At 34.9% G+C, this 18,074-nt stretch overlaps 1 protein-coding gene across 3 annotated transcripts in view; it reads left to right on the forward strand.

Annotated features, from left to right (window-relative positions):
* LOC135205298 (dnaJ homolog subfamily C member 13-like) overlaps nucleotides 1-18,074 on the forward strand; it is a 683,293-nt gene that overhangs the window by 659,603 nt on the left and 5,616 nt on the right. For all 3 annotated transcript variants that reach the window (XM_064235698.1, XM_064235699.1, XM_064235700.1), the window contains 4 exons: nucleotides 3,763-3,911; nucleotides 4,984-5,107; nucleotides 9,053-9,335; nucleotides 10,154-10,364. In XM_064235698.1, the coding sequence (XP_064091768.1) occupies nucleotides 3,763-3,911; nucleotides 4,984-5,107; nucleotides 9,053-9,335; nucleotides 10,154-10,364 (767 nt within the window). The remainder of the gene's footprint in view (nucleotides 1-3,762; nucleotides 3,912-4,983; nucleotides 5,108-9,052; nucleotides 9,336-10,153; nucleotides 10,365-18,074) is intronic.

Raw genomic sequence — 18,074 nt, forward strand, 5'->3', positions numbered from 1 at the left:
TCTCCAGCTGACACTGCACTCTTCTTTCTGTTCCTTGTGTTTAACTCAGCCTTGATCATTTGCATTCACCAAATAAACTTACATGTTAATGGTTATGGACTGTTGCTTCTCTCTGAATGTTTGTTTACTGCACACCATTTTATTTAACAGGTTACTCAAGTGAAATTATTATCTTATACTCACTGGGTGTTAGTCTAGTTGTAGGATCATTTGAGATTACTATCAGACATTTAGTTCCAAGCATTTTTTTTCCCAAAGTTCTCCTCAAACCCATTGTGTTTTGCAGTAACTGTTGGTCTTTTCTTTTTTCTTCCCAGTTGAAGAAATTCAGCTCGTGATTGATGTTTTTATCGTGAAATTTTTTTACACAACATATAAACCATAATAACATGCCCTCTTCTACATTCCCTCATTTTGTATGTGCTCGAGGTTCATAAAAGATAAATGCTGGTAATTTCTTGTCAGTGGCTCAAGGGTTTATGTGTACATGCAGTCACTCAATTGTTGGTTTTTTAAGTAATACACCATCTTGAAGTTAGTGTCTGGGGAAATTTGACAGTGCACATTAAAGCTTATTATGGATTATTTTTTGTATGAAAAGGCTGTTCTTATACTAAATACTTCAAGTTCTTTTCTGTGTAACATACACATAACAATGATTATGAAAATCATATGTGCCATCCACATTTTTTTTTATTAAGGTAAATTTTTATTGTCTAAAAGAAAACTCTACCACTATCATGCTTTGATAACTTGATTATACTGTAGTAGTCTGTAACAAGTCTTAAACAATTCAAATAGTCAAGTGAAATTTTTAGTGCTTCCCAAGTATTATGCTTTATTTATTACCTGCATATATTACTGTAAGTACGTTTGTTATAGGTAGTATACTAGTTACCTGAACATTTCATTTGCTATGATTTTCTTGTTAGACATAACTGCTGTTGTTGAACACAGAAAACCTATTGTTAATGTACTCATTTTACAATTGACATTATTACGGGCAGTCCCCGAGTTAAGGCAGAGATCCATTCCTCAGGTGCAACTCAAGTTGGATCTTAACTTTGAAAAATTTATAAGATGTAAAACAAAGTGGTAAGCTTTACCTTTGATCCTGTGGTTGGCTTGCACACTGAATAGATGGCAATGTGTACTTATTTACATGAGGAAGCTCAGAAACTAGTACCCAGCCTAACGTCGCCTTAACTTTGGATTTTCACCTTAGTTTGGAGAAGAATTTTTTATGAATAATTTTGAAAAGCGCTGTAAGATTGGATCGACTTATATCAGATCGCCTTAACTCGGGCACTGCCTGTACTGCTATTGGACATTTTAAGCAGTATTGTGAATAGTAGGTAAACTGTAGAAAAGGTAGGAAAGCAAGTTTTTATGATTGTGATAAATATAACAGCTAAATATATTACATCTTGTACTTAGGTTGTTGGTTTTAGATGTGTAGAGTGTGATTTGGATTTTTTTTTTCAAAAGAAATTTTGTTTTAAAGTTTGTCACTGTTTGTATATTAGATTTATGGGAGGAGTGATGCAAAAGTCACACAAAGGACAGGAGACATTGTTGCAACATTGTCAGACAACAAAGTTGGTCGAAAGGGAAATCTGGAGCCGCAGATGTCTGCAGTTGATTGAGTGTTGTTAGGGGGTAGTGAGCAGTGAAGAGGAACTAACGAGGTTATTGAAAAGTCTGGAAGTAAATCTGAGAGACATTTGGAAGTGACTGTGAACTAGTGAGGTTATGAGGGTTAGTGGAAACCAAACAGATGGTTAAAGACCGAATGGTATGGATAGTATAGGCGAATGGATGCAATTTATTTTTGTATGTATTATGGACAGGGTTAGAAATTAACATATTAGGGGTACAGTAAAAGTCACTGAAGCATCAAAGAAAGTGCAAGAGGTAAGGTTAAGATGGTATGGCCACCTGATGAGAAGAGAAGAGTAGCACATGGCAAGAGAAGTGATGGACGTGGAGGTGGATGAAACACGAAGGAGGGGAAGACCTAAGACCAGGTGGAGAGATTGCATTAGAGATGATATGAGGGAGAATGGAGTGCGGGATGAATTGACACAGGACAGAGGTAGATGGAAGAGACTCATTAAAAACAGCGACCCCGAATAGGGATAAAGCTGGGAAGAAGAAGAAGAAGAAGATGTATTATGGCTTTTGGAGTGAATGCAGCAGTAATTGATGAATAGGATACATAAAGATTCTAGTAACTAATGATGAAGCAAGGAAGATCGTGGCAAGTGCAAAAGTTTTGAAGAGAAGATTTATTGACAGTATCCACTTTTGGAATATATCAATTTGTTGTTTACCTCACTCTGCTTCATGCATGGCATAGCCCGTAGGGAGTTAATGCCATCAGTGCTCTTTTTATTAATTCATTGGTTTGACTCATAAATCTCTTTGTATTTTCTTGTTTGGCCCCTGCAATAGTAGCATGCCAAGTTTTTTCAGTCCCTGAAAGATGATGGGGTTGGCATTTGTAACAAAACTCATTTTCCACATCTGTACCTCTGTGTGATCAGTCCAAACAGTATAGTATAGCCCAAGACCTTGGTAACAAAAATTCCATTCCATTCTGTCACACCTTATTAGTCTTATGAACTTTTAATGTACTATACAATTTATCTCCAAAAAGTTCATTTGATTCCACCAGGTCTTGGCTATTATTTATGAATCTTATGCAGGCGGCAGCTGCAGAAGATCTCCATCATTATCATAAATGTTCTTATTTTTCATGAAAGTGTTCTTTTCATTCTTCTGTATCTTGTTCTCTTTTTGTCTGGACTCCTGTCAGGTCTAGGCATTTGCCTATCTCCTATTTCTGTGATTTCCTGGACTTTCTTACAGGTCTTTGTTTTGTGACATCCATTCGTGTGACTTTTCTGACTGACTGTTCTTCATCAGAATGCAGCAGCTCATGGGGATCCCCTTTTCTGTAGCACTCATGTGGTGTTTTCTGTTATGTGATGAACAGTATAGTAAAGGGGTCAGCGCTGATCCTTGATGGACACCAACATTTTTCTCAATTCATCTGATACTCCTGTCACTATTTTCACTAGATAAGCTATTCAGGCTAATTTTATATTAAGTAATGGGATTGTGTTGGAATACAGTGTAATTTTCTTCATATGGTAGAAAATCATTACAGTAATTGGCAACCTGAATTTATTGCAGCTGGTCAAGTCAACACAATTGGGGAGCCAGTCGGCCACAACAGGACTGGTGAAGCCCAGATTCATAAACTTGCAAGCGCCTCAGCGGCGTGGTTGGTATGGTATTAGCGTCCCACCTTGGTGGTTGCGGGTTCGATTCTTGGCCATTCCATTGAGGAGTGAGAGATTTGTATTTCTGGTGATAGAAGTTCACTCTCAACGTGGTTCGGAAGTCACGTAAAGCCATTGGTCCCGTTGCTGAATAACCACTGGTTCCATGCAACGTAAAAGCACCATACAAACAAAACATAAACTTGCAGATGGCTGTAAACGTTTTCTTCTGTTTGCACAGATGTACAATAAGGCTAAGGTCATTAATGGTTTGTATATTTGAAAAATGAGTAGTTTCCAGAATTTTTTATTTATTCATCTCGTTCATTGAATTGCAATTAATTGAGGTGGATCTTACTCGCTGTTAAAGATAACTATACCTTGGCACCTGATGGCAGCGAGATATAGCTATCTTCAACGGTAGGTAAAAATCCAAATAATAAATTTTATTATGACAATATATATTATATTTCAGGTGTTGAAATGCAGTGTATAGGTCACTTCAAGCTATTGTTTTCACTGCTGCGTTTGGAAGGCTGTGTGTCTGTGCAGCAAAGCGTTTTAGCAGTGATTGAAGGAGTCACGGGAAATGCTGACTGTGTCAGTGATATTGCTGGCTCCGAGGTAATTGTTTATTCTATTCTTGGATGCTATTGTTGTAAGGGCACACAAGATTTGCTTTCTAAAATGATTTTACATTGTTAGGGCCCAAGATTTGCTTTCTAAATTAATATTGTTTAAGGACACATAAGATTTGCTTGCTAAATTAATATTATTTAAGGGTACATAAGATTTGCTTCCTAAATTGATATTATTTTAAGGGCACATAAGATTTGCTTTCTAAATATTATTGTAAGGGCACATAAGATTTGATTTTGAAATTGATATTACATTGTAAGGGCATAAGATTTGCTTTCTAAATTAATATTATTTAAGGGCACATAAGATTTGCTTTCTAAATTGATATTATTGTAAGGGCAAACAAGATTTGCTTTCTAAATAATTTGTCTACTTTAGAAAATCTTCTCATCCTGCACATGATCAAAATACAACACTTGGTTGTGGGAAGAAATTGAGAAACTTAATCACCCAACATGAAATTTCTTACAGTCTTGATATCTTTATATAGACAAAGATTGCACCTCCACCAGGTTAGGCTTGATGTTGCATTACACTCATGGTGTGTGTGTGTGTCTTTTTGTACATACATATCACCTCTTTTCATTCAGTTAACTCCAAATCTGGTTATAGTTACATCCAATTCCTAAATAACTTTTAGGTTATGTTAGGCTTACAGTGGTAGGTCTGTGGAGGATGGTTAGAGAGGAAAGCTGATGGGTTCCATTCTACTATTATTTTCAAGCTACCCAAGGGCAAGTTGCTAATAAAATTCTTATTGTAATGCACCCAAAGGGAAGAACCTAAAATGTTCTCAAGGAAATGTTTCAGTGGATTATATAGTATATAATTTACATTGGGCTAACAATCGTATTCAGCATTTCAGTGAAATCAATGAAATTTGATCACAGTTTTATGAATTATATAAGGATATATTGGGCTGTTTAAAATTACTATAGAATTTTCATATTTATTTTTTGTTTGTGCCAGGTATCTCTGCTGGTTACCGATGAAAGGATGTTTTGAATTTTTCAACCCATTTACTGTGTATATTAATGATTTTCTTGTTGTTTTACAGGTTTTGGTGTACCTGATGTTAGCTCTGCATTCTCCAGCACTGGTACCTGATCGTATGACCTCTCTTAACATATTACATGCGTTAATGTCAAATACCAAAATTGTCAAAGAAGCCCTTAATAAAGGTAAAACTAGTATTCTTAATTATATTAATACATTATGTTACTCAACACTTATCTCATTCAGTTATTTATTATGTGTTTTTGAGTATTGCATTGGCAGCTTTAATTCTATGAATAACAAAAGAGTAGGTATTCTTGCATTAGACTGTCTTAAGTTTGTACCCCCTGTGGTTAGGCTGTATTTTTCTACTCATAAATTATATTCATGTAAAATTTCACCAATCATCTATAGAGGAATTGTTTCAAGTTTTTATTTCATGTTGTTGAAACAGCCTGGAACTGATTTAGAAACTCTATATTGTATAGCTACTTTTTTTTCATTGGTTGTCTATATCAGCACTGCTCTGAAATAGATTTTAATTCCTAAATCAGTCTTTATTGAAGATTACATTTCACTAGATTAAACGTCATTGTGATTACAGAATTAATTACAGTAGATTTATATGTCAAAGGTTTAAGAGAACTTTTATTTCTTCATGCTTATTACTTTGTAGCTGTGAAGACATCATCAACCACAGTTCCCTTGAGATCAAACAAGTACAGTGCTACCCCACTTTTCTGTGCTTCGCTTTGGTGTGGATGTTTGTGGAACATATTTTTTATGTTTCCACAGGAACTTGCTCAAATTCACTAATTTTTGTTTGAACCATCTCTCTAAAATGATCAGAAATTTGCTTTTTTTTATTATCAAATTAGGCAGTGAACTGTTAAAGTAGGCAGTTATAGCGTTTTAGTTTAATGGGTACATGGTATTTGGCAGTTATAAACATTTTTAGAGGTATCCTGCAAAAAAGTGGGGCAGCACTGTAATTGCATTTCAAGGATGACGAGGAATGTCTCTACAGTGGTGGTGTAACTTTCACTTTGCCACCTTCCTTGCTCACTTTCAAGCAGTCAAGTTGACAAATCTTGTTTGGTCAGAAATGAGGATGGAAGGAGAATTGGCATCTGGCAGTGGTCTTCATCTTCTTGAAAAACCTTTTGTTTGATTTTCATAAAGTACAAGCTATTCTGGTACTGATGCCATGCCAGTTAGAGTTGAAGGGTTTGGATGTCATCAAGGATAGTGATGGAAATATATTGTATCGGGATGAAGACAATATGAAGAGGGCGAGAGTATTTTGAACAACTGTTAAATACTGAAAATGAGAGAGAGGAGATGGGGAGCAGAGAGGGTGGAGGGACTAGTGATGGAGATACAGGATACAGAAGTGAAGAGACCATTAAGGAAAATGAAGAATGGTAAATCACCAGGTCCATCAGAGTCCAAAATGAAATTATCAAGTTACTAGGTACAAGGGAGAGAAATGGATGCTGGATTTATTAAAAGAAGAAGAAATGCCAAGGGACTGGGAGGAGAGTCTAATGGTATATTGTTACATACCCCTTTATTGGGTCCTGGTGCAGTTCTTTTATTGCACTATTTATATTCTCAGTGATGTTCAAAAATACTCTGCGTAAAATGGTCAGTGGAGACGAAAACAAAAGTGAAAACTCAACAATATTTATTCACAACAAGAATAACATTAAGTCAACCTTGTGACTGAAAAGGACGTACACTAGTCCTCAAATAATCCCGTAGGATCCCTAAACGCTAAGAAAACTAAGCCTTAGATAGAAACATGAAAGAGAACAAACACAAGAATACATCTAAACAGGAATATATCCATACAATGGCTGGCCAGGCCAAAATCCAAATATACCTATAACTATAAGCGAAAGAAAGAAGGTGAAGGATAAAAGTGAGAAAACACTTAAATTCCTACCTATGAATTACAATCTAAACGCCCTATTATAACAAACATCAAGGCCGATAGGCCATAAGGACCATCAGAGTCTATAAATATAGCATTAATAATTATATATATATATATATATATATATATAAATATATATATATAGATATATAATATTATTATAATATATATATATTATACTAGTATATAATTATAATCTATATAATGTATAGAAAAATAGATATATAAAAAAAATATCAACAAACTCCTCACACAAAACAGTGGAAACTTCAATCCAAAATAAATTCAATCGCCTTTAAGGAGGCCGTGATCCAATACATCTCAGCTCTGCAGACGAGGGAGGACATGAATACTCAGGTAACCACAGGTACAGGGGAGTCGGAGGAGGTCCTGCCCGACAACACAAAGACAAACTCCTACCTGGTATCTGTCTCCCTACTTGACACCTCACGAGCCAGATTGCTCCCTCAGCAGCAGCTTTAAGGTGTCCTTGGAGATACACTGATTACTGCCCAAAGCTCCACTAGTGCCGGCAGAACACGATGGCACTCAATACCCTAGGGAAATATATATATATATCCACTAAGGTGGCAGTACGACGAAGTCGCAGGTGACAAAGTCAACTGCGTCGAATACAGGTCGCACGACGTCGCAGGTGACAGAAGTGTACCTGCGAAGGGCAGCTCCAAAAACAAGATTCAAGGTTTTCCAATAATCGCCAGCTGCAGAGGTATCAGGAAGCAAAGGAAGGCCCGAACTAACTCTAGGCCGAGCACCGTCTTTCAAAAGTCACCTCACAGGAGTCCTGCCGCACTCGAAAAATAAACAAACCACAATCGTTAAAACGATAGTTCAAGCAATTAAGTGAGTGGGGAGGAGGCGAGAAACTATACCGTAAACAAAACACTAAACACTTAACATTAACTGCCTTAAGAAATAATGTACTTAAATCTAGAACAAGGTTGACTTAAATAAATCGGAAAATTACGTTACTCTAATATATATATATATACAAGCAGAAGAGAGATGTCATGGATTGTGGTAACTACAGGGGAATTAAACTAACAGAGCATTGATTGAAAGTTTTAGAGAGAATACTGGATGAGAGATTCAGAGAGACTGTAAAGATCTGGAAACAGCAGTATGGATTCATGAGAGGAAGAGGGATGGTGGATGCCATATTCATAGTAAGACAGCTACAGGAAAAGTGGCTAGAGGGAAACCAGGAGCTCTATTGTGCATTTATAGACCTAGAGAAAGCATACGAGGAATGTTTTGGTGTTTAAGGAAAAGGAAAGTCCCAGAAAAGTTGGTTAGGCTGGTCAAGATGACATAAAAAAGAACGAGCACAAAAGTGATAACATTAGTTGGGGAAACAGAAAACTTTGAAGTTAGTGTTGGATTATACCAGGGGTCAGCATTAAGCCCATTTTTGTTTGTGCTGGTCATGGATGTGTTGAGTGAATACAGTTACTTAACTGTTAAAAAATTCTAGAATTTCAGGGGACATGCTAGCAAGATGATAAAAGCATGATGCAATTATTCAAAAGATATTATAAAATGTGATTATAACATTGATTTTAAAGTATGTTGGATACTACTTTTCTTTCAACTTCAAATCTTGAATTTAAAAATGCATGCTCATGTGATGATCTAGCATGACACATTTATATTTTTAAATTTAGCCTGTCGCATTCTACATTAGTCTGACTTTCAGCTGTTATGCATGTTAAGAATAGTTTTCCCAAGACACTGTTATTCTGAATGGTTAAACCATGAACAAAGGAATCCTGAAAGGCCCGGACACGTGTTGATGGGGCTGTGACTTCTTGGAGGGATCCATGTTAACACTCAGGCATCCAACAAACGCTCAAAAAGCCTATAAAAGTGGAAAGGAATTACGGGCTAAGTAAAAAAGACGGTTGAAGAAAGACTAATGAGTCACTGTGTTCATGCGTGGGCAATGACCACTCTCCACCTCGCCTATACCCTAGTTACCAGATGACGCAGATTCCTCACATTACAGTCTTTGATTGGTTTTAACTGGTTTCCAGCTGATGCCAGAAAATTTATCCCATTGTTAAGACCTTAGGTTTATTAGCTATGAAAAATACAAATTGATTAAAAATTTTGTCATTTTGCTGTTAAACTTATTTCCAGAACTGTAATTGTGTTTTCCCTCTATCTGTAGGTGCTGTCATGTATCTTCTCAACATATTCTGTTCCTCTGATGATGGTGACGTTCGAGAAAAAACCTCGGAGCTGATGGGCAAGATGACATGCGACAAACTAGTTGGCCCTAGAGTCCGGCTCATCTTGAACAAGATTCTCCCTAGTGCCCTGGTAGATCAGATGAGAGATTCTCCATCCACAGCCGTTCACATGTATGAAGCACAGCATGAAAACCCTGAGTTGATATGGACAGATGAGTCAAGACAGAAGGTTTCTGCAACTGTTGAGAGATTGGTTGAAGAGTAAGTTGACTTGATTCTTATTGTGTACTATACACACACACACACACACACACACACACACACATATATATATATATATATATATATATATATATATATATATATAATATCTATATATATCTATATATATATATATATATATATCAAATTATATGGCATGAAGAACCTGAAAGTAAATATAAAAACTAGTGTTTGAAAATGGAGATCATCATACCAAATAAAGAGACATATGCAAGTAATTCTAACATCGTCTCTGAATAGTCCAGTGTTGTCTAATGCACGGACACCTAATGGATAACCCACGTAACCCTTAGCTCCTGAATGCTGTGAGTATCAAGTAATGGTAAATATTAAAAATTTGTTGTGCGAATGTTCAAAGTATTATCAGTAGTGGGTGTCAACTTTTGGAAATAAATCGGTCAGTGAAATTTTGTCAGAAATGTCAACGTTTGCAAATAATTCAGTTATGAAGTTTTTGAAAATTTGTAATTTAATTGACAAGATATATTAAAAAGCAATATGTGTAAGTAAAAATAAATCCTTCAGGCCAGCTCTTATGTGAAGTGGCACATACCCTCAATTGATCACTCAAGTTACTGGACATAAGCTGGCCTAGGCTGCAGATATTATACTATTTTAAAAATGGTGTTTTAACAAATATAACTGTTTGCATTTTCTGGCTGAAATCAAATGATGCAGTGTTGTAAACATGAGTGTATGCAGTTATTGGCTATTATAGTGAATTGTTTGGATTGAATGCATAAACTTACCAATGGCTCTCAGATGTATGTAAACATGTTCATGATTTTATCTTTTAGAATTCACCAGCAACAGCGTGAAGATCCCAATACTGTCTGGAAATTCCCCGAAGACATCACTTTATCTTCGACCTCTGGAGAAGTGGTTGTTGGGGGAGTGTACCTTCGACTGTTGGTGTCCAGTCCCACTTGGGTTTTGCGCAAACCTAAGCAGTTTGTTTCTGACCTGTTAGATGCTCTTCTAGATCTGTTTGCAAAAGGGGGTGGTGAGGTAAGTAAATTATTGAATAACAGTGGCCTTGTTCTTTTAAAAATTTCCGTTTATTCAAGATTGAACTTCAATAGCCAGAAAGATGAACTTGTTTGCTTTTAAATTGTTGGATCCCATGAAGGGACCGAAGAAGATTTAGAGAGACTTATTAGTGAGTCTGGGTAATGTTCTAAGTTCATCAAAGCAAATAAGTATAACTTTGTGATACTTATAGTTCATTCATTCCAGGTATTTTACTTTCATTATCACAAATAATATTATTAAGATGTGTTGCAGTGACCCTATCCTTCATATTCTCTGTTAGACATACATAGTATGGATGTTACATTGCCTGCAATTTTACCTTGTGCTATGGGTGCAGTTGCAAGCCCAACACCAGACCATGAAAAAAACAAATTTGCAAAAAAAGTATTAGTAGTAGAATACTAATTAGATTTTATGGAACCCTTACCTGTTAATGGACTAATACAGTAGAGCCCTGGACCTCGATGTTAATTCGCTCCAGAAGAAGCGACGAGAAGCGATTTTGTTGAGATCTGAATGAATTTTTCCCATAAGAATTAACTAAAAATGGATTAATCCGTTCTTGACCACCAGTTATTACCCTAACCTTGCCTTTTTATACAAAACATTACCCATAAATACACATAAATTACAATTAAATAAGTTCACTGTTAAATAACATACCATTCGATGCACTTTTTTCATTTTTAAATATATACTGTAGTAAAATAACTGCCCTACGTACACCCAATTCAGCCATAATACGATGGTTGACTGAGCGCCATAGGCTTACGTAGTATGTACTGAAGGGTAAGCATAATTATTGTTGCTAATAAGAAAAACAATGAATATCAAGCATAATTCTCAGCAAATTAATAAAACACTAGAAATAAGCAGAATTATCTCAGATTATCATGAACTTAAGAAAAATTCCCCAAGTTACGTCCTAGCTAGTGGCCGGGAGCAGACTTAAACAGATGTAAACAAATTATACAGCCTACTGGATACTTTATGCAAAATCACTTTAAAATATCTTTAATAAGTGTTATGGTATTAAATTATTTTTCTCTCAAATTATTGTTGTAAAATAGGGTCACTTTTCATAGCCGCTGTTTGCTTTATAGTGTGACATCAGACATTATCGGCGGAGTATTACCCATTGAAAGTAGATGCTCATAAATGTATGCCTTTAAAATTGGAAAGAATCCCGATATTAAGGATAACTGGGGGCTGTCGATATCAAAAAACCCTTTAATTTGATTTTAAAATACTACCATGAAAATATTGTCGCTTAGTAAAACAACAAGGCTTTAAGTCAAGCACAACTGGGAACTACAGTTTACGAGCATCGTAAGTCAAACACGACTGGAGATTATGAATAGTAATGACTATAAGCAGAGTGCAAAATGTTTTGGTAGGCAAAAGCATTGCCAGAAAAAAAACATGTAGCACTTTATTTAATAGACTACGTTTATAAATAATGTAGCTTCAATTCTTAAACCCAGCTTTCTTTCGTAAATTAATCCTTAAACGCCTTAAACGCCGAAGCAGTATTTTAAAAATCGTCTCCCGTATGCTGGTGGCGTTCGCGAGTGAGCGCCGAAGCGGAAAAAATGTTTTTGTCAAAAAATCACAGCACGCTTAGTTTTCAAGATTAAGAGTTCATTTTTGGTTACTTTTTTTGTCATTGCCTGAAGTTTAGTATGCAACCATCAGAAATGAAAAAAATATCATTATCATATATAAATATTGGGATATATGACAGCGCGGAAAAAAAATTCATATATAATTGTATACAAATCGCGCTATGAGCAAAACGGTTAAAGCTAACGAGTTAATTGTTTGTTGTTGTATTGTACACTAAATTGCGACCATTTTGGTATATAACACATTGTAAAACGATCAAGGCAACACAGAGAAAATATTATCACAATATGATGCATGAATGCCTAATGCACGGACATAAAAAAAAGCTGTTTTCAAAAATTCACCATAAATCGAAATATTGTGCTAGAGACTTCCCGTTTGTTGCAAAATGAAGGTAATTGACTGAATATTACTAGACTGTAAGTGTTGTAGCTTACAATTGCAGTTTGCAACCATTTCGGTTAAGTTAAAGTTGACCGAAGGACAAATTTTTTCTATCGTTATTTATATGAAAATATTTCAAAACTAATAAAAGCTATAACCATAGGTTGTTTTTTTGTTGTATTCTACATGAAATTGTGCACATTTTCATATATAAAACTTTATATAATGGCTAATTTAAAATGGTGCAAACATTACGACAATCGGACGAAAAAATTTCTGATTTTTTCGGAAGAGTTACCGTGCGGACGTAAGGAAAAAGTTTATTTCATAAATCCACCATATATTGAAATATTGTGCTAGAGACTTCCAATTTGTTGCAAAATAAAGGTAAATGATTGAATATTACTAGAATGTAATAGTTTTAGCTTACAATTGCGTTTTTCGACCATTTTGGTCGAGTCAAAGTTGACCGAAGGTTGATATTTTGGCACATCGTTATTTATATGAAAATATTTCAAAACTGATAAAAGCTACAACCATGAGTTGTTTATTGTTGTATTCTACATGAAATTGCTCACATTTTCATATATAATACTCCATGTAACGGCTAATATAAAATGGTGCAAAAATTATGTCAAAGTGACGAAATAATTTCTGAGATGTGTCGCTGATACTTTTTAGTGCGAGAAGAAAGAAATTCGCGCTTGCGCGCCTGGGTAACGATTGTGTAAACAAAACTATGCCTTGATCTGTGAGCTCCCAGCATCCCCCAAGGCGCGTGATTCAAAAGTTTTCGCCTAGTAGGCCTATAACTATTTTTCCGTGAATTTTTTTTTTTTTAATTTTATATAGACATACCATACGTCCAATTGGCACCCAACAGACAATTTATATCGACGTAAAATACGTCCAATCGGCGTTAAAGGGTTAAGTTCCATTCGGCATCTTAAGACAGTGATCATATCCGTAAAATGAAATCGGCTGATATTTTCCGAATGTAAACAAAACCAGAATGCGCATGTCAGATTGCTCTGTTCGTAATATAATAATACATACAATATGATTAGATACAGTAAAACCAGGGTTGTATTAAAATGAGCATTATTCTCAATATACAAATATTATTGTCTTTTTCTAATGGATGTGTCAGTGTAACAACCTAACCTAGGCAACAATCTCTCTCTCTCTCTCTCTCTCTCTCTCTCTCTCTCTCTCTACCCCGATTTTTTAAATTACGGATGAAGCGATTATAAACCTGTTACAGACTTAAGCAACAAAATTGAGAAACGGTTGATTGACGTCATTTGCTGTCACTATATGAAAAAAAAGCGCAGGCGAAATTGGTGTTCAAAACTAGTGAAATCACACTTAACGCTCATACAACCAAGTATTGTGCCACTTTTAAACCCAACTTTGTTAATTTACAAGAAAGTATCTGAATTACATATCTACCAGCCAAGCGTAATGGCAATGAAGAGATCGATAGCTCAATCAGCCGAGATTTTGAGAATGTAAACAATATCGAATGCAAATGGCTTACGATGACAATGCTTATATTCTATAAAATACGTTTAACTTTTTCTAATTATCATTTCTCTAGAAAATATTTATGCTAAGGCTTATAGACCTTTTCGGATTTTAGAATTATGGATAGAGATCCTACTCCAGTAACAAACTAACAACTCGCTCATCCTAATGACTAATTATTATGGTAATTATGTTAATTGCTGTAATTAGTTGTTTTGTTTACGGTATCAAAAGTTGCATCACTAGTGATTCACTTGAATAACCTGGTTTTTATCATTAATATTAGGTTACAAATGTTTTCTTTAGTGTCAATAATTTGTGACTGTAGCCAACTATTGATACAACTATCAACACTTCAAGGGTTAGCCTATCATTAAAAATATCACAGGATTTTACGTTGTCACAGAATGCCTCTTACTTTCTAAATTTTCATTAATCTTAAGTTCAAATGTGATTCTTACTGTTTTCCTCACCAAATGAGCATGGGAACAACACCTATTAGCAGCAACTGACTGAACCACTTTTGTTTACAAAAATCATATGATTCCTTGGGTCGGTTTCCAGATTTTTGGTTGAGCTCAGATGCAATATTTACTCAAAATTTTCCGTTGAAATCCGTTTATTTTGAGTTCTGATACGATTGAGGTCCGGGTCTCTCCTGTACTTAGTATGTCTTCCGTGTTCTTCTTACACAGTTTGACATGCTTTGAGACCAATTCTATCCATTTTCAGCAGAGCCCAGGATTGAGGCTAGCCTACATCTACTTGTGCATCTAAATGCTCTGAAAATTCATTGGGGAAAATTAACTAACTGGCAACTAAGTCTTATTCTTCCATGCAGTGTATTTTTAGAAATTTCATATTAGGGGTCAAATGCTACCTTGAACACCCACTGCAAGCTACATTAGTGTCTTGAAAAGATGTATATATTATATATATATATATATATATATATCTATATATATATATATATATATATATATATATATATATATATATATATATATATATTTTATAGATGGTTATAATAACTTTAGCACGTGATTCATTTATCCAACATATCCACAAGTGAAAAATAAGAGGAGAGTTGTAGATCCTGACCAGTTTCGACTTTATTCCAAGCCATTGATGAAGGACTGATACATAGTATTAGAAGTCACAAATACATACTACAGAGACTGTACTGACAAACATGCACACAACTGTTTGAGACTGCAGATCCATCCACAGGCAGGTGTCAAGATAGGAGTGGCTTTCAAAAATCATTTGGCTAAAATTTACAATAAATTCTCAAGGGACACTACTGATAGACGCACCCACCATAGGAAACAACAAGTCCACACCTGACAGGTGTTAGGGAGGCGGGGTTGGAAATCTCATTACCACTACTGCCCCCTTACTTTGTTTACAAATATAATAATCCTATTAACATACATCTCTACTGCCTATCTCAAAATTTAAACAATTTACAAATTTCTTTTGATATTAAAGGATCAAGTTTATACATTCCTTGACTGATGTTCATATTATTGTAACTTTCTTTTATAAAGCTAGATTCAATGATATTCCTTTCCATTACATTATTAGAACATACAATCTTTTTTGCCCCTTCCCAGTTAATAGCATGATTGTTCTCATTAACATGTACAAAAATACCACCATTTTCCTGTGCATATCTCACATATTTCTTATGTTGTTCTATTCTCTTTCCCAGTGCTTTACCCGTTTGACCAATGTAAAAGTTGTCACAAGGCTTACATGGAATTATATATACACATCCTTTAGTATTGTCGGGGGAGTTCTTGATTAGTTCATGTTTCATTGTTTTATTGATTTTAAAAGTGACATTAACTCCAAAATTCTTCAGGAGATGGGGGATATCTTTCATGTTATTTATTATAAGGTAGTACAAGCAAATTTTTTGTGTTGTAAGGTTCTTTTTGGTTTTGATAAATGGTCTTTTTTGCCGCTTCTAATGCATTGTTTAGTACACTACCCAGATATTTAAGTTTCTTGCCTGTATTCCGAATCTTATCTATTTCCTCATCTATATATTCTGGGCTATATACCTGTAGTGGTCTTAGAAACATAGATGCAAACACTGATTTTTTATCCTTATTGTTTTGTCCAGAATAGAAATGTACAGATACAAACACTGATTTTTTATCTTTATTGGTTTGTCCAGAATAGAAATCCACATAGGAAGAAATATTAGTAGGTTTTCTGTAAACACTATTATTTAAACCCACTACAATTTCTCTGTTTGAGGATATCCAAAAAGGGTAGGCATCCATCTTTTTCCATTTCCATAGTAAATTAATTGATGGTACTAATTGATTTAACCTAGTAAAAAATTATTTACATCTTCATTTCTTGGCCATACACAAATTATGTCATCAACATATCTGAACCAAACTACATTGTGTGGAATTAGGTTGTTTAATATTTTCTTGTAAAAGAGGGTTTCACATTAAATTCAAATTTACAGTCTTTCATACAGTTAACGTGATTTTAGAAAATGGGACATCCAGCAGTGTGTTTTTAATGATTCAGATAAAAACTTCATTAGATCACCAATTGGTACTTTTGTGAATAGTGTTACTACATCAAAACTCACAAGCTTCGATTCACTATTAACATGAACACTATTTAGTTTATTTATCAAGTCCACATTATTCTTGGTATTAGCATTGGATATCCACTAAATACTTCGCTAGTTTTTAAGATGCAGAACCCACTGAGCTAATAATTGGCCTGGCAGGAAAGTTTGTTTCGTGGGTTTTTATTGTACCATACATATACTGTAGCAATGGAGAGGTCACACACAACTTCTTGATAAGGCTTTCATAACCTTTTAACAGACTTTTCACTTTCCTATTGAAAGCACTATTACCATTCTCTATTGGGTTCTTATTTAATTCTTTATATGTACTCTCATCACCCAAATGATTATCCATTTTTTCTATATATTCACTTCTGTTTAAAATTATTAGAGTGGCTGATTTATCTGCTTTTGTCATGCGTATATTTTTATTTTTTTAATTCCTTGATGGCATCCATAAATCTTTTGGGTACTTTTGTGGTGTCTGACTTTTTCATACCCGCCTAAACACTCCTTCACTGGTTAAATCACTATATTTTTCCAAGTTGCACAGTCCTTTGGTAATTTCTACACTATTAGTACTGCCAGTTGACAAGGCAAAGTTTAATCCGTACCTAAGGCACTATAGTTACATTACTATCCAGATGTTTGTTTGATAAATTGACAACTAATAAGTAAAGGATGTGTATATAAAATTCCATGTAAGTCTTGTGACAACTTTTACATTGGTCAAACGGGTAAAGCACTGGGAAAGAGAATAGAACAACATAAAAAATGTCAAATATGCACAAGGAAATAGTGGTATTTTTGTACATGTTAATGAGAACAATCATGCTATTAACTGGGAAGGGGCAAAAAAGATTGTGTATTCTAATAATGTAATGGAAAGGAATATCACGATGTAAAATTGTAGGGTTATTATATTTTTCGCAAAATAATTAATATAATATACTAATGTACAAATTCCATATGTGTATATTTTAAGGTAAAATCTATCTATGTCACTCTTTTAAATAAGGATGCTCTCTATCCGAGATCTCTCATCTTCTCATCTCTCGCGATCATCTCTCTCTCTCTCTTTCTCTTCTCTTCTTTTGCCACACGAGATACTAATCGCTAGTGTAGACTCTCGCCCTCTGTTTGGGCTGGAAGTGTATTATAGTATTCTTTAGGACATTACAATTTAGTGGTAAAATAATATATTGTACAGTACTATTTACAATTTTATTCATGAGATTAAACAGTAACAATAACCTCTCTCTCTCTCTCACTTATGTTAATTTGTTTTGTAGTGTAAATAAATGATTTACCTTATAAACTAATTTTCAAATATTAATAAGATTAATTAAAAAGTGATTCCCAGTCTTTTTATCCACTTGGAGGAACGTGGGCGGGCGGGGGAGAAATGACATTGATATACGAATTGGCGGAGGGGAGGAAGCGGAGGAGTCTAGGAGTTATTCTCTCTCTCTCTCTCTCTCTCTCTCTCTCTCTCTCTCTCTCTCTCTCTCTCTCTCTCCATTGTTATTCTCTCTGTCTCAGAAATA

This window comes from Macrobrachium nipponense, chromosome 49 (assembly GCF_015104395.2).
Source record: "Macrobrachium nipponense isolate FS-2020 chromosome 49, ASM1510439v2, whole genome shotgun sequence".
Taxonomy (NCBI): Eukaryota; Metazoa; Arthropoda; class Malacostraca; order Decapoda; family Palaemonidae; genus Macrobrachium; species Macrobrachium nipponense.